Source organism: Diorhabda sublineata, chromosome 1 (assembly GCF_026230105.1).
Source record: "Diorhabda sublineata isolate icDioSubl1.1 chromosome 1, icDioSubl1.1, whole genome shotgun sequence".
Taxonomy (NCBI): Eukaryota; Metazoa; Arthropoda; class Insecta; order Coleoptera; family Chrysomelidae; genus Diorhabda; species Diorhabda sublineata.
Genome location: NC_079474.1, coordinates 22,589,591 through 22,608,506, shown reverse-complemented (window position 1 = coordinate 22,608,506; position 18,916 = coordinate 22,589,591). Strand labels below are relative to the sequence as shown.

The 18,916-nt window shown below is 31.6% G+C and overlaps 1 protein-coding gene across 1 annotated transcript in view; it reads right to left on the bottom strand.

Annotated features, from left to right (window-relative positions):
- Window positions 1–18,916, bottom strand: part of LOC130445734 (acetylcholinesterase) — a 365,089-nt gene that overhangs the window by 120,990 nt on the left and 225,183 nt on the right. Inside the window, exons 2-3 of the mRNA XM_056781576.1 lie at window positions 12,781–12,923; window positions 6,310–6,462 (exon numbers count right to left, since the gene is read on the bottom strand). Coding sequence (XP_056637554.1) covers window positions 6,310–6,462; window positions 12,781–12,923 — 296 coding nt within the window. The remainder of the gene's footprint in view (window positions 1–6,309; window positions 6,463–12,780; window positions 12,924–18,916) is intronic.

Below are 18,916 nucleotides of genomic sequence, written 5' to 3'. Positions count from 1 at the left end.
CGGTATTTTGTTATCACTGCTTCATGATCCGAGATACCTGAATTAAAGGCAGTACAGTCGCTGGATTCTGAATTATACAATGACACGACATAGTCTATAGTACTGGAACTGGTCTTAGTTATTCTGGTTGGTGCCGTTTTATGCATGATCATTTCAAAAGAATCAAAAATTGACTCAAGACGTTCTTGACCGGCAGACACACTGGAATAACCAATATTGAGATCGCCACATAGAATTAGTTTGCATGTTAGAGGTAAGGATTCTAGTAAGGTCAGTAGTTTGTGAAAGTAAGTATGCATGTCAGCGTCAGGTGTTCTGTAAATATAAACAATATAAAGGTCATAAGTCTTGTTGTAGACGACAGAAAATTGGAATACTTTCTCAGATATTATATCATTGAACTGTGTTATTGCGGAAAAGTCATTGTTTGTGCACATGATCAAAGTTCCTCCATGAGATAAATTAGTTCTATTGAATCTGGCTACTGTGTGTATAGTTTTTGACAAGAACAGGCTCATTATTATTCAACCAAGATACATTTATTCTCTTTTTTGTATAAGGCGGTTTATTTACAGTATTTCTTTTACGAATTTCTAGGAAAGTCTATTTATTCAGTTTGTTTCTTCTTGTTCTAGAACTTAGTAGAATTTTATTTAGGTATATAAATGGCTTGTGTAAACGCAGTTAGATTAGAGTTAAATAAATAGTCGTAGTAAAAAAGACGAATTAGGAAAAGTAATCACAGAAATTATTTAGGTAACATAGTGTAAAAAGATACGAAAAACGTTACATTATTTAATTTTATGCGCGATAATAGCAAATTCTCCAATTTCTTCACGTATTTTGGTTGTAGGTTGTGTATCATTATTGTTTATATGATAGTGATACAAAATATACATATGTCATTAAACAATTCCTTCATTTATTTACTTTGTTTGGTATATGATCATTTTATTATACTTGGAAAAACGCGTTCCCGAATTGATGGTGTTCTCTAAGATATTGACTGAAAATCAATATTACAAAAAAGTTTCAGGTTCTGTGAGGCTGAAATTCGCAAACTTGGCTATTTTGATCCAAATATTGGCTCACGACAAAAGTTCCACGAAATATCTGCAGTCAATCTCATTAGGAATGACACCGATGCTACCTTACGTCTAGTAAAATTCATTCAGACATTTATGATGAATTTAAAATCCGTATTCGATACAACTACACTAAAGAAAATGATCATCAAGGGAACACCGAATATCAAAGCAAATCGATGGTTCTCAACTCCAAATCTGGAATGGAACGAGACAAAATTTGGTATTGACATAGTTCAACAGGTATCAGCCCACTCAACAATCAGACACGTCTAGGAACACAGAGTATTGCGATTGATATCAAGAAAGTAATATTAACCAATCATTCCAATTACTCCTCCCCTGAAAGCAGTTTCACAAAAGCTGCAGCCAGCTTGAGAGAAGTTATCCAAATCACTGTTAATTCTCCAACTCAGCCTCTCTAGCCATACCTAAAGCAAAGAAGCATATTGAGAAATGAGACTAAAACTCTGCTGTGAACTACACTTATAGCAAGCTCTAAAGCTAAAGATAATAATATTTCATAAATTATTCACGTTAATTTTACATTCATTGTTAATAAAAAATGGACAGTTTGTTATTACAATTCTATTCTTTTGAATATTTTGAATATTGATTCTATTCATTGAAAGTATTCAATGTCGAAGGACCAAAGATATTCGCAATAACAAAACACATTCATATTCAGCACGCGAGACTAAAAATCAAGACAATTAATTCACGAAAACATATGACAAAGTGTGAGAATTAAGAAGTTGAAGAAATAATAAGGATAAAAAGTATTAGAAATATTCAAATCTTGGTTTTAAATATTCAAATTTCTCCCTTGTTATTACCATTAAATTTCGAAACTAAATAAGTTCCGGAATAATAGCACTATCAGGAGCATCAACATGAATAATTTATTTGAATAGAGATAATTAAAAGGAATAACTGATTGGAATTTAATGATATATAACCCTATGACCGTATTTATGGTTTTCTGTTCTCCCATCGTATTTCCCTACATAAGGTTCAGTTTCTGAATAAATTGGAATTTTTTCATCATAAACTTTATAATGTGACTTATAGAAATATATCTGGTAATAATCGGTGTAAAAGAGACAGAATGAATCATATATTTTTTCTCAATAAAAACCCTGCTTAATCTAATTCTTCTACATTCCGTTGAAATGTGAAATCTCCAAATCTAAGTATACGACATAAAGCCATTCTACAACGAAGTGTATTGAAAATAAAATGTCTTCGACACCTTGGGCAACATCGAAAATCTTGAAATTCTTCAAACCGACGCCGACGCTTTCTTTTCAAATCGTATCGATATTTCAATATATACACGCTTGTTCCTTAGAAAATACTAGGAATATTTAGGCTGATAAAGTAGATCCTCAAACGCGAATTCTAGGTGTTTGAAATTTCAATATAAATTACTTTATATTGTCCATAATAGATATGTCAAAATTTTTTTGAAATCTTGCCCTTGCTTTTTGCATCTAGAATAAAGATAAAGATATTCGAATTAAAGTTGTAGACCTATCAATAGACATGTAAGGTCCTTCGATATTTTATTTTCAATTTTATAATTGGGACTGAAAATTTTTATAATAGAAAATGGATAAACCTATCTCCTTATAAATAGAACAGCCTTATGTGAAAAAATTTTCCTTAAAAATATAATTTAATTAAAAATTCTGTCAATGCGAAGAATATGAACCCACACTACTGTTGTTGTTTATTATTCGAATTTTTCATGTAACCTTAAAGGTTTCTTTAACGTTATAATCTGATCATTAGTGCAATCAATTTTATTGTAAGATATAAGGTACTAAGGATTTGGGTGTAGTTAATGGTTTTGATGATAAAGGTGTAAATGAGTTTTGGATACCGACAGAGAAAAAAACATGTTTTCATAAAAACAAAAATCTGGAAAATTTTGCGGAGTAATCTTCCAATACAAAAGGATCTGAAAACATCTCTAACAGGGTAGGTATGGAATTGGTCTATATAACTCCAACAATACACTGTAACAATTATTTGGTAATTCCAAGAATAAAGTATCAGGTCTAAAAAATAATGGTTTTCGCGAAATAACCTGTAAGGATTGTGACATAATTTGTTGGACCAACTAAGAGGTCCGTCAATATCTGGAGCATCTAGTTCGTTTGAAATATGTACAGACAAAAAAACTTAAAATAGTTTGAATAGGGACAAACGGCCTATTCCTTATAGCTCTATACTTTTTTCGCTGGAATTGTTTTCCAGGAAAAGAGGTTTATTGGTAGGAAAATTTAGTACAAATAGGTAGGTCAAGTCAATAAATTTTATTTTACTTTTAGTTTCTGAAGGCAATAACTTGGTTATCGAAACGTAGTGTGTTCAGTACTGCAATAAAAGCAAAATTTATGGCAACCATGGAACACTGTTGCGCCAATGATATTCAACACGTTTGTAGATGTGGATAGTTTCCTACGTAGTGCAATAGATCAGTTATCATATTAAAATGAATCTATACTTTACGTTCGAAAGCGGCATGTGGCAATTAGACTTTCAGCAGCAGTAGGTTATTGAATCAGTTGTTATTTCTCTTGAGATAAATAACAGTAGTATCGAAACTGGCAGTTTAATTTAATTGAATTTGAATGAATAGTTTTAATTAGGTTCTTTCAATCATCAAGCATAGCAGTGATAAACTGTTTCTTGTTTGTTTTTAAAAGTCAAATTATTAATGTCAACAATTACACTTCGCATCATTCCTACAACTTTTTAATTTCAAATTTCCGACTGCGATTTGTTCTCTCTCAAATGAATGATACAGTACTGCTGACATTCATCACATGATGAATGGAATATACGAATATGTGCGAGAATAAGGTGAAAACATAAAAGGAAATTTGTCGAACTTTCGAACAGACGTTCATGACAAAGGTAGTTACGGACACAGGCCTGTCGTTAATTCAAATTTGGTTTAACCAAGTGATTCGGGAGATACAAAGGTTCACAAATATTAAACACTTTACAACATTTCACGGCATATTGTTATTGAAAATAAGAATTACCTCCTAGTTTGAGTCTTTGGAAACACTGTTTTCACTATCACTACACCAACACTTTAATTACACAATCGAGCTGAGTTTACGGCTTTTCACTGGAATGAAAGACAAATATCTCTCACCATTTTGTTATAAAATTTTAAGCGAAAAGCCATCTAGCTACCGATATGTACACTGTGAATCAGTGAATGATTGTTCCAAATTTATAACTAGAAGAAACGTTCTCTAATCTTTGATCACAAAATCAGAATATTTCGGATACAAATCCAAGATGAGATGAAAATTTGAAAGTTTTATGCTTTATAAAGTTAGGGTTGCTGTGGATCGTGAAGATGAATTAATTATTACATTCACAGGAAATTTGAGACTGTTAATTAACAAGTTTTGTAACTGGCTTCTTATTATGCATTCGGTACTGAATGTTGAACTGATTATTGTTCGGAGCTGCTAATAATGAAAGTCTTATGTATTTTGAACGTTCATTGATTTTAATGTTACGTTGATAACTAATAAATAATATAAGTCACAATGACTACACTATCGAGATGTTGTTTAGTCTTCATTGTCAGAATTAGAAAAAACTGTGAAGGCTGTTGGATCGCTATTGACAAAAAACAGATATACATTTCACGTAACGTCCAGGATATTGATAATTCTATATATAATTTCTAAATATAACAATTCTCAATCGCAGGAATAACTCAACAAATTTGAATCAATTATACAAAATTCAAAATATTTGTCTACATAACTACCTAACTCAAACTCGTATCAAGAATCAGGTGGTCCATATTCATCCGCACTATTCAATATTTGCCACAATTTTGTTAAGCAGAATATTTAGGTGCTTAAATTCAAAATTTGCATACAATAGCCTATAAAGATTTTTAATATTCTCAAGTATAGGGTAGTTCCATGGAGTAATTTCAAGTTATGAGGTCGAGTAAAGAATAATTTCTTCCATAAAAATAAATGGTTAACAAAATAAAAATGTGCAATTAGAAGTCCTACCAACAGATTTGATGGAAGAAATGATTATACTAATGAATAAGATTTCACGGATTTCGTACGGAAAATATGGTATTGTAGAATCATTGTCTTTCAATTATGAGCTTCAGATAAAGCTGAGCAATAGCATTTTCTCTATCATATTTCATTCTTGTTTCATGTTCCATGAGTTGCCAGGTCTCTGTGAGGTTTTTTTATAAATTTAAGATTTATACATCTGCATTTTTTGCTGATACGATAAAAACATTGTTAATATTTACCATAAATTAATAATCACCACTAGCATTTCAAATATATTCTTCAGTAAATTTGTAATTCTTAGTTTCCCAAAACAGAGAAATTCACCTTGTGATATACTAGCCTGTTATCAACACCACATTAACTTATATGTTAAAATTAGTAACAGTACACTTTTTTCAGTAAGAATATGGTTAATTGCAGTAGTTGTTAGATTTTTACCATGTCCATTACTCATTAAGGCATTCTCAGAAATGAAATGAAATTATTATTATACTTTTTACAATAATAAACTGTATTTGTATCAATATAAACATTAATTCTTCTGTTATTATTATGGTTATATGTAGTTTGGAGGTATTACATACCTCCTATTAGAAAAACTTTGATTTTAACTCTACTATTTTTTATACTCATAACTAAATATTCCACTTCATCATGTCTTTTATTGTTGATTTGCTAATTAGGAATGTTATTTCTAATTCTAAAATTTGCAATATTTCTTCTTTCTTCTTATTTATAATTGTCCATTTATCTGTAATTCCTGTTAGTGCTTAAGGAGTTTGAATTCTGTACATGTTAATCCAAAATTCTCAAAATTCAAATTACATACATTTATTCCATTACATTTCTAGATAATGAATGAAGAATTGGTTAAATCAGCCCAGTGCTTCTTCGTGCGAACCCCCCTTCTCTCTATTACCAAGAACTTGTAGATAAAAGTACACAAGCTATTCGGCGATACAATTGTTTCACAAAAATGAACCAGATGGTTGGAACTCAGGTTTTATATAAAATAGGATATTAATGTTTAACTAATTCTCATATAAATTTTATTCGCCTTCACATATGGCTAGCATCAACATAATCATAAAATTGTGGAAATAGACTATGGTTAATCATGAAATAGTTTAACAGTAAATACTTACGTGAGTGAAATAGTAGTAATAAACTTTCATTCCCCTTTCAGCTGCCAATTCCGCAAAGTCGTTCGTAGGACATATAAAGAAATAATCACCTACCACATCTCCGATCATTTTTTGGTTTAAATAACCGTCATGCACTTGCTCCCAATTGGTGTACTGAAAAAAAAAACTAGATAAACAAACATAATTATCTATTAGAAGCAGAGTCAAGATTTTTTCTTTGATATTCTCATAACGAAATGAAAACATCCTTGTAAATAGGAAATTAATTCATATTCCTGTGAAATTTTCACTCGCTATCGCTACTACCATTTCGAGTAGCTCTTGGAGTTTTCATTCCATTTTAAAATCATATTCAGTGACATAAAATCTCACTAAATATTATTTCATTCTAAAAATATTTCACGTAGCAGTTCATCATGAAATTCTAAATGGAATATTATAATTTGAACGCTATCAGTTGAATATTCCTGTTTTAATTCAATTATTCTTTACTTTGAATATTAGATGAAACGGTCCATTCTGATATAAGAAAACATTTAATATTTTAAGAGTTACCGACAGCTAATTAAGTTCAAAAGAGAACGAATAGTAGTTTTGTTATCAGACCAATACAAGATCAATATCGTCGTAGATTATTAAGAAATCTTTACTCATGGACATGGTGTTATAGATAATATTGTTGGTATTTATAAATAATATTGTTGGTATTTATAGATGGAATAGAAGATTTGAACTTTTTTCATATTGACTGAATATCAACATTTTTGAAATATCGGAGCAATATATTTCAGTGGTATTAAAAATGGTAAACGTGTAACCATGAATGATGGTTCATTGATGGTGGAAAGAAATTGAACAAATAAATACATATCCGACATTCATCTTATTTCTTACCCCAGAACACTTTGAAGTATCAAAATAATATTCGGATATGTCCTATCCACCAATATCTCCAGATTTGTACCTAATTAAATATATTCATCTAAAACTTAGGTTATGTTAATATAGGATGGAAGTGTGAACTGAAATAAAATAATTTTACCATGTTTTCCGCTTTCCGCACAACTGAGAGCGGGGGGCACTTTTTATAGACTGAGAAGAGAGAAGAGAATTATAGGTCAATGAACTACAACAAAAACGACCTTATCCCAAACGAGACCCCTCCTCTTTACAATATGCCACCCTGGTTATAGTATCTACATTAAATATGATGAAAAAGAAACCAGTTCAACGTTCAACGATTTTTTGGATAGTAAACAATATAAGATAGGTACTTCACAAATAAAGAAATAGGGTTAGACAGTGTAGACAATTCAAACATCTACGAAGCATAAATTCGGAAGATGAACAACCAAAGAAAATATAAGAAATGGAGTACGATAAGCTACACAAATTCTTGCCAGAAAAAATTAACCTAAACACAAAAATAAACATATACAAAGTCATAATGGAACCTATTTCAAAGTGCGGATGCGAGTGCTGGCAACTGACTGTGGAAAAGGACTAATTGAGAATATCATGCAGGATATCCAGAACAAAACAGATACGAAATGACAGGTCGAGTATGCACGACTTCAGAGAGAGACTAAACAACTGCTCTGGACGGACGTGTGATGAGGACGGAACAGAACATGTAGCCGAAGAAAGCATTGTTGTATCAACCGCAGAACAGAAGAAGACGAGAAAGATCCTCAAGTACCTGGAAGAAAGGGATTCAACATACAATGAGAGACAGAGCTATATATGTACAGTGCTTTTCAGATAAAAGTATCCACCTTTAATAACTTTTGTAATACTGGTATTTAGAAAAAATCCAAAAACACGTCAATTTATGTTGGAAGGGGCAAGCATTATGGCTTATTTAAACTTACTGGAAAAGCCACCCCCTCACCCCTAGCAGCATCCCCTTTATTTTTTTAAATTACTTTCCATATTTTTTATGTAAAATTTGGATACTCCTCTTTGAGCTGATTTCAAAAATGTATAATACTTGTAGGTTAAAGTGGTTAGTTTATGAGATGAACAATTTTTCTTTTAAGAGCACAAATTTTACTTATTATTTACTTTCACCTTATTTGCCTGTACTAAAATGGGTTGTACAACAGTTCAAACTCTTTAATCTTTTTAACTGTGCTATTTATTATGAAGTTACAATAAGTGTTCAAAATGAATACCATTCACTTCCATACAATGGTATAATCTATTTTGAAATGCCTCTCTGACATTGCTTAATACTGCTGGATTTAATTGTTGACATTCATTTTCTATCCTCTCTCGTAAATCATCCAGAGATTCTGGTTGGGTAGCATAAACTTTTGTTTTTAAATACCCCCATAAAAAGAAGTCTAGGGGTGTTAAATCCGGTGACCTAGGTGGCCACTCCATCATCTGCCCCCTTCTACCTATCCAACGAGCGGGGAATATTTCGTTTAAAAATTGTCGGACAGGCATAGCATAGTGTGGGGGAGCTCCGTCTTGTTGAAATACCAGTAAATCTTCGGAAAGGTTATCATCATTTTCTATTATTGTTGTAATACGTGGGTCAACCCCTTCCCTAAGTAACTCAAGATATGAGTCACCATTTAAATTTCCGTTGATGAAGAAAGGTCCGACAATGTGGTCACCTAGGATACCACACCAAACGTTTAACTTTTGGGAATGTTGTGTATGGAATTCACGCATAATATGTGGATCACTTTCAGCCCAATATCTACAATTATGACTACTTACTAAGCCATTTAATGACCATGAGCATTCATCAGAAAAGCAAATATTGTTTAACAATTGCGGATTGTTATTGATAATTTGCGTCATTGATTCGCAAAACTCTAGACGACGATCAAAATCATCTTCATTCAACTCGTGCACCAACTTACCTTTGTATGGGTGGTACTTGAATTTATGTAGAGCTCGGAAAACTGTAGAAGATGAAACACCGATCGCTCTACTTATTGTTGACAACGATTGGGGTTGTTTAGCCTCTAAGCTGACTTGCCCTAAAATTGCCACTTGGATTGCTTCGTTATTTACGAGTCCCTCTTGCTTATGCACTTTATTGCAAACAGACCCTGTTGTGGTAAATTTCTCCATCAGTTGAATTACATACTTATGAGTTGCATGTCTTCCGTCATGTAATTCGTTAAATATTCTAGCAGCAGCTCTTGCACAATTATTATTTTGGTAGTATAAACCTACAATTTTAATTCTTTCTTGCAAAGAGTAAACCATTTCAGAGAAACAAAATAAATAATGTATCAAATTACACTATCAATAGTGACTACAAATTCTAGTTGACAATGTCAAACTTTAATAAAAAGTAGAGTTTTTTGTTGTTTGGATTTTTTAAGTAGAATAAATAGCACAGTTAAAAAGATTAAAGAGTTGGAACTGTTGTACAACCCATTTTAGTACAGGCAAATAAGGTGAAAGTAAATAATAAGTAAAATTCGTGCTCTTAAAAGAAAAATTGTTTATCTCATAAACTAACCACTTTAACCTACAAGTATTATACATTTTTGAAATCAGCTCAAAGAGGAGTATCCAAATTTTACATAAAAAATATGAAAAGTAATTTAAAAAAATAAAGGGGATGCTGCTTAGGGGTGAGGAGGTGGCTTTTCCAGTAAGTTTAAATAAGCCATAATGCTTGCCCCTTCCAACATAAATTGACGTGTATTTGGATTTTTTCTAAATACCAGTATTACAAAAGTTATTAAAGGTGGATACTTTTATCTGAAAAGCACTGTAGATATGCGTTTTCTTATTGGGAACGCAGCAATGAAACACCAAAGTAGACTAGCTTTAATATATATTCCGAGATTGCGAATTTAAATTAATTTGAAGCCACCGCATTTATTTCCCACACTATGAATACATAAGTATTTGAAAGCTCGGAATATATACTAAAGTTAGTCTACTTTGGTGTTTAATTTTGATACATTCCCAATGAGAAAACGATTATACTCCATCTGGCAAAGACTTCCTTACAATTCATATATATTTATTGATATATACTTATATGTTCTTGATTTTAGGTCTCTTCTGTTTCAAAATTAGTTTTTTTAAATAATTTTTTAAACGAAAGGCATATTGTGAAACATATATAAATAAAAAATGGAACAAAATTAAAGAATATACAGAAATACCTCAAAATGAATTTATAAAAGCTATAAAACTCACCCTTACAATAACATATTTCAAATATGAAAATGAAATATACAAACAATGTGATGGTTGTGCTATGAAGGCTTCCATTTCAAGTGTTATAGTACTATTAGTAATGGAAGATCTTGAGGAAACGGTCTTAAGCAAACTTGATATAAATATTCCATTCTTTTTCCGATATGTAGATGATTAAATTACTGCCGTACTAAAGAATCACATTGAAAACATAATTGAAAAATTCTTATCATAAAAACTCCACAAGCAAAATAATGAAATCAAATCTATATTATATAAAATTAACAATAACATAAAAACAGAATGGTATATGAAACCAACTTTGTCCTCAAGATTTTGTGTCCATCCTATGTATGTAAGAATTAAGGAATAAGGAATTGTTCTAATAAGAAAATTTAATTTTTCCCCAGTCCTTACATCTAGTTGGATTATTCTCATTTTGATATTCATGATGAAGGTAATCAATTTATCAATATAAATACGCAAATTATCAGTGTCAATATCATATAAAAAACTAATTTTGAAACAGAATAGTCTTAAAATCAACAAGATTTAGAAACAAAACCATATCAAAAGGTTTGAGAAATGAGAAATTAAAGAAATATATATACAGTATGGTGCAAATAGAAGGAATAAATTCGTTATTTCGTAAACCGCCGACTTTAAGGAAAAATCCTGAAACCCGTCGATTTTTATTTTAAAACGGGCTATTCGTAAGGATACCTTTTTATTATTTATGTCATCTATGTGACCGGAGATATTTGTGCAATCTCAATACTTATCCTTTCTTCGAGTCCATAGATTTTTTGATCTATTTTGGTACACTTCACTTCTCAAGTATCCCCATAAAAATGAATCAAGAGGAGTCTAATCAGGTGACTTAGGTGGCATTTATATTGTTCCTCTTCGACCTATCCACCAATTTGGAAAGACGTTGTTCAAATAGTTGCGCACCAATACAGCATATTGTGGAGGCGCACTATACATCATTTCTGTTTGGAAACAGCCGGTTCAATTTAGGTAGCAAGAAGTTTGTGGAGAAATTCCAATTATCGAGGATCTGTTGAGGTTTCTTCGAAAAAGTATGGCCCAATAATACTATTACCTATTATTCCCGCCCAAACATTAACTTTCTCTGGGTATTGAGAACGGTACTCTTGCATCTAGTGTATATTTTCTGTAGCCCAGAAATGTAGCTTCATCTGAAAAAAGAACCTTTTTCAAAATTTCACAAAACTCAATTCGTTTATCAAAATCATCTTCCATAAGCTCTTGTACCAAACTTTGTAGGGATGCCACTTTTCCTTCTTTAGCTTTCTAAGAACTTTTGAATGGTCCATATCATTATCTAATGCTACTTGCCGTGAACTGGTATGGGGATTATGTTGAAAGGCTAAAAGAACATCTAGTTGTTTCTGCGTACGTGCGTTATCTCCACAACCAATCATTATTAGAATTTCAATTCTTCGCGTTACAGTCAGCTTCATGTTGATAGATATAAAGACTTTTTGAATTCGTCTAATACAATAATACTATCAATAATTTGACAAAAAGTTAATTATGTTCAAGTGTTAATGTTGATGTTGATAAGGTAACTAGATTTTTAAAAAAGGTAAAAAGTAGGTAGATAAAACATTTCATTACCAGTGACGGCCTTTACAAAATTCATTTTTGTGTGTCAGTAAATACATCATACCTATACTTAATATATTTTATCAAGATATCTGTTGGAATTTCATAAATAATATTTGTGACAATAGGCAAATCAACTACTGTACACATTGATATGGCTGAATAGGTATTTAGAACACCTTTCAAATAATGTATTACAACATCCACATTTCCATTTAAAAATTTTAGCGATGAAGTCATCACGCTCATATAGATGACGTCAAATATAATAAAAATAATATGCACTGATTCCTCACCAACTATAAATTTCTTCAAATTTTATTCACGAGACATTTTTGTAACAATTACTTTGGAAAGAAGCCACTTCTCTCTTCAACAGTTAATCATCTCACGACTTTTGGTTTATTAAGGTGAAATTTGATTGTCATTCGAAAACTACATGATATCATAATACACCACGAGACCCCATGAGCTTTGTAAAAAATTGAACATGAAAGATATTTCAAAATGGATATGAATTTCCTTTGCATATGAATAAAGTTATCCAGACACACTTGATCATATTTTTTTGAATATTGTCTCACGCAATGGTATAGCAAAAAAAATATGGAATTAACTCACACTAGTTGATGATATTGATATCAATTGTGAAATGTTTACCTGAAATATGATTGCATCTCTTTCAAGTCGACTCATGTTTTTGAATATCCTGTCAATAATTTCATGATATTTTTCTCTTTGGAGGAAACTTGGACCATCTTTTTCAAAGAAATCGATGAAATCGTAGAGTAGAAAATATGTTCCTGAAACAATATGAAGGAATAAGAATAAATGAAGCTTAATAGTAAAAATCGATACATTCCCTACACAATATTTATAAAATTCTAGTTTTTTCTTCTCTTTCTACTCAAGAAAATTACGAGTATGCTTCAAAAATTTATTTTTCAGGGTATATTTAACAGTCTGCTAAATGACGTCTTTCAATAAACACGACTACGCGATGGCGGTCTATCAGTTCCAATAATGATGACGTAGTATTGTCTCATATGCTCATATTTGAAAAAATTTACCGTGATCTGGTGAATATTAATACATTGTTTAACGAGCAAAAAAAGATAATCTTTTCTCACGAGTTTGAAGCTAGCAATCATACCAGAAAGAAATTAGCATTCTATGCAAGTTATACACTATATAATTTTCTCGGCTTTAATAACGAAATAATATATGTAACAAATAACAACAAACATTAATAACATTTAATAACATTAATAACAATTAATAACAACAAATATTAAATTTAGCGTAATTCAAAATTTCCATTTAGGTACAATACAAATATCAATTACACATTGAATACTGAAGAAACGTTATTTTGATTCTTTCTAGAATAGAGCTGCCCTTGCTTGAAATTTTACATTCTATAGGAGACCTGATATATGGTGTGATAATGAATACACCTGTAACATAATGAAGTCATCCTTTAATTATGTAAGGAAATGAAATTTAAGACATTCAAAGTACCTCGTTGATCTATCAAGTTAAGATACAATAGGGAGAAAAAATTACCAATTTTTCGTTCAAGACCAATAAAATGGTATTTGTTGAAGTCAAGGAACATGAAATATATAAGAAATACAAACTGATGCAGAAAATATTGGAGATCTGATTCACATCATAGTATTCTTTCATCTTATCCACACATTCCTGATTACGTTATTTTTTAGTTCATTTGTAATGGCAAATAAAACACTAAACTTTCTTCTTATTCAATTTTACCACATCATTAAACTATAAACAAATAAGTAGTGGACTGTATTTACTATTTAACTAAATTGTACTTTGATATTAAAACATTTATCCACTCTTGGTAATTGACATAAACCAAAATACATAATATATAAATATATTATAAGATAGTAGCGCGCTAAGAATCACACGCACGCTACCAAAGCCAAAAAGCAAGTGTTACGTTTCTTTATCTATTTATCTTGCGGCCCAGCGTTAGCCGACGGGAGACAAGCAAAAAAAGGTCTAAAAATAGAAATCACAATACAGCTTGTTGCCACGGTAACAAAATTAAGTATATACGGCGAACAGATTAATAACAAGAAAGAAATATACATATATACGAGGTGCGTTTACAACACTTTGCAACACGCATGAATGTGGTTGATACAAAACCAGAACTTGAGGTTTAGTATAAATGACAATTGAAGTCTGGATATACTTGTATGTGTGTACCATTTGCGGAAATAATTTTTACGTACAATGTGTGGGACTTGCGCCTCGCTCAGGGGGAGCCCTATCCACTGAAACCACACGATTTCTGATTCTACCATCATGAACCTTTGGGACCGCGTAAGCATTACTTCAGGTTATCGTATATATTATTTCGATATATTGCTGTTAAGTTCTCTTCTTTGAATGTCAGTTTTTTTATCCCAAGGATATCTCTCGTCTCGTGGTAGAAGTAGTCCAATTTCTGTCAGAAGCCAGCAGGGTCGGTACAATGTTTCCAGCAGTGAGGATGGTGTTCAATTCTCTCTGGCAAATTTTTTCCCTTTGGGATGTTTTATTACATTGTGATAATGGCTGGTAATTGCGGCTTATTGGTTCTTATAGTACCTACATTTATTAATCTGTGGTCTATTTTAAGTTGCTTCAAGTTCATAACTGGACAAGAAACCAACCTACGATTCATTGTAACAATCCTTCCTGAGCCGGACAACGGTTGACATATTCTCAGTGTAACAGCTGCGGAGAAATTATCTAGTTTGTAGGATCCATGCTGTCCTGGAAACATTTCAATATGAATTGTATGAAATGTTCTAGCATCAACGGTAGCAAATTCTTTTATAAAATACTTTTTCGGTTTGTTGAGTAAGTACATTCTTATAAGCAGTTTTGGTTTATTTAAACTTAGGTCACAATGAATAAGAGTTTTCGGAAACCACGACCAATATTCATACAAACCAAAGCTCCAATTACGATGTTCTGTCTTCAGGTGCCATCTTTTTACATCAATTCAAACCTTGATTATGGTGGTTCACAATTGAAGGAAGTACTAATTATGGGTGGTTTGAAAAACAGAAGGTACAATATATACGATATAGTGTACCCATGATTGCGTAGCCAGCCTCTTCAAACAATTGGTTAGCAAATTGACGCGTAATAGCAAAACGAACTCGCACAGATAATAGCCTGAAGCGGTTGGTGGTGCGCTTCGCTAACAACTTGTACGTGTACCGTTTTCTTTTTGTTGTCTAATAACAATACATACACATGGCCTTCATTGATGTACACATAACACGAAGGGAAGTTTCGGGATAAGATTATCCAATAAAAACTATACAACTAACAATATCTATACTATTCTGCTTTTGTAAACAAGTTTCTTCGGAAAAAATTCAAATAAAACGTTGTACTGTTATTTTAGTCTGCTGTTAAAATAATCAAGTATTGCCAAAAAAAGGTCAACAAATTTTTTCTCCTGGGTTCAACAGTTCTGAAGTTACTGAGAATCTCTATACAATTAATGTAGGTAATGAAAGAAGAAAATGAAATCAATCTAAAAATATTTATTAATTATCCATATATGCAATGGTTCTCATCGTTTCTTTCGAATAATTTTGAATTAGCAATTTTGATATTAAATTTTTGTCAATAGTTCTTAGGTATTCCGTGGATGGAACAAGAAAAGTTTCAGCCCCTATGCATTTGTATTATAGGTGCCTTCAGCCTATTCTTCAATTCTAAATTTCTTGCTTGTTAGCTTCTTCCACTACAGTTGCGCCACGCCATTGCCAGAATCAGGGATTGGAATTTGGATTTTATCATCAATGTATTCGTTTCAATGGAGGAGCTCTTTTAAATTGTTATTCAAAATAGGTTATTCAATATGAACCCAACTGAATGTCACGGTAAATTGGTTGTTTCAACGACTCATAATAGATCCGCAATTTTTGATATCAATTTCATATTTCATGAAATAAACTTACTTGAACAGTGAGATTGGATAATATATAATGAATGTGCGTTCGTATTTATTCAGATGTAGACTAATCTTCTATCTGAAACGTCTATATATGTTTTCGTATCCAACTATCGATAGACGTTTCATTATAAAGTAATTCGTATGTCAATCTCAATATATAGAAAACCGCGAGTATGGCGTCAACCGCAATAACCACTTAAGACATACAAATTATAAGCTGAGATTGAATAAATCAACATCTAATTACGATAGATGGGTTAGTTCTAATCAACAGCAATTAAATGATTATATTTGAAGTACATGTTATATTGAAAAATTCGAGTTGACTGTTTATGATAAGAGACGTGGATATTTCACTCGCTATTCATTTGGTTTCGAATACGAAAATTCTTGCATAATTTACATCTCATTTGCATTTTTCTAAGGGTGACATCTCCCTTATTCAGATTTAAATAAAATAAAAACTATTATTTTCCCAATCAAAATCTAACTTTGTGAGAGAGAACTTAAAATATATTAAAATTAGCTTATTAGTTGTAATATGCCAATCGGTCTGATCTACGTAATTATTATAGTTCGCTAGTCAGTTATGCTGCATACTTGTTGTCAATTACCCATTTCATTTTGAGTGAGAAGTAACCCATGTACAATTTCATTCACCAAATCTCGAAATAATGTATTAGATTTCTAATTTAATATGCATAAAGGGGGATTAACCTTGCTCGTGGAACAATACTGTGACTAATAGTTTGTTCTCTGTATTTGTAGAAAATATCAAGAACTGGCGAATTCTGTACCACATTGAAATAGCACCTCATCACAAGCATATAACGTTGAAAACGTCTTACCTTCAAATTACTTGTTATCAATTTTGTCGAATCTTTTATAATCGATTGTTCATTCCTCAATATCACTTATAGAACAATATACTCCTGCTTTTTGTATTCATCCTTAATGCTTATGGATTATTTCTGTTTACTTTTCCAGCTTTACTTTAGTTTACTGTATGTTATTCATTCAGCAGTTTCGTGGTTTTCCGGTGCGTTTTTTTTCTGTATGGTTTGTTATTTTTCTGTTTATTTCAAAGAATACCGAAGTCAAACTATGTACAGCCCGACCAATGGAGCTTGAGACTTCAAATGCGCAGACAGAGAATAGAGACAACAAACGGAAAATAATGATAACAATATTATGCTTTGTTGTTTTGTTGGAGATGGGAATGCTGAATATCCAGCAGGTTAAAATATCCTAAATAAAAGTCACTAAGTATTTTTGATAATAATTTGTTTAAATCTTTATTTAATTTGAACTAAAGCTCAATATTAATTTGTGACGCGTTTCGCTAATACAGCAATTTCGTCAAACGAGTGATGGTATAATGATATACTTTTAATTTATACAGTGCGTTAATACGAGATTTTAAGATATTGAGAAAAGTATTTCTGAATGTTTACATAGAAATAAAATGCATAAAGTGCCTAAATACGGAATTCTAACAATATTAACAAAAATATTGAACAATTTAACCAGGAAATTAAATCTCTTGTACTTGAGATAAATAAAAGCAAATATTATTTTTTACTAGTTTCCGTCTCTGACTATCTAAACTTTTTTTCAATTTACTTTTAATCTCCATGTTGAATAAAATCTATAAAAGTACAATAAAAATTAATAAGTTCACGCCGAAATTTTTGCTACGGCACTGGAATAGCTGCGAGGTGAACCGGCTTACTGGCACAAAATGAGCTGTCGACATATTATACGACCCGCATGACTATCGCGCATTCAAAGTCTCAAGCTACACTGGTCGAGTTATACATTACATTTTTAATATATTTTCCCATTTGTTTATGTTTTGTATGCTACTTTGTTCTTATATACTTACGTTCTTACATTTGTTTTGGATATTCACTCCAATGCGACAACTTTCTTTGGTTTTTCTAAGGCTTTCCACTGTGTAAATCATAATAATCTGATTATCAAATTTGTAGTCCTACGGTTTTATAGGAGCACCTGTAAGTGTTGATATAATGATGTCTTCTTGCGAACCAATAGAATGTGGAGTGCCTCAAGGCTCACTACTAGGCCCTATTTTGTTTCTCCTCTTTATCAACGATATTACCTAATTAGAAATCAGTGATAGGTACGTCTATTGGTTATACTAGTTACTAGTTTCTCTTGAAGCAGCCCTGATGTCACAGTACTTAATAGGACCATACCTAGTTACCTAATCACACTTAAAGCAAGGTGCGATTCAAATGTCACGTTTCTAAAACGAAAGTGTTTTGATATAAAGATATCTTGTACTAAATAACACCAATTTCCAGGGAACTAAACTTATCAACTTCTATAATAGTTTATTATTCCCTTTTTTTTAAGTCGGATCTCTGATATGCCCTTCTGAGGTAGTACGTGTTGGGCGACTCAATTTGAGTGAATCGTCAAACTGCAAAAGAATGCTGTTAGATACGTACTCAGACTAAACAGTAGAAATCACTACACCGGTACTTCTTTAGAAGTACTTACTCATTAGAATCCGTTTGCCTAATCCGTAAGCACGCTTCTACTATTTTAAGAATACTCGTAAGAAATTATGTCGATTTGTCGACTGTTGGATAGCGTGTTGAAACTGACTTTGGAGGCGGCATGATATTTTGGGTGCAGAGTACAAATTTTGTGTTCTATCTATGGATTTTTCTTACTTTCCTGATAAAACTGTGTATCGAATGAGTTACATATAGTTGTCACCAATAACATATATGTAAATAAAATATTTCAAAATGAATCTCAAGTTATTATCTA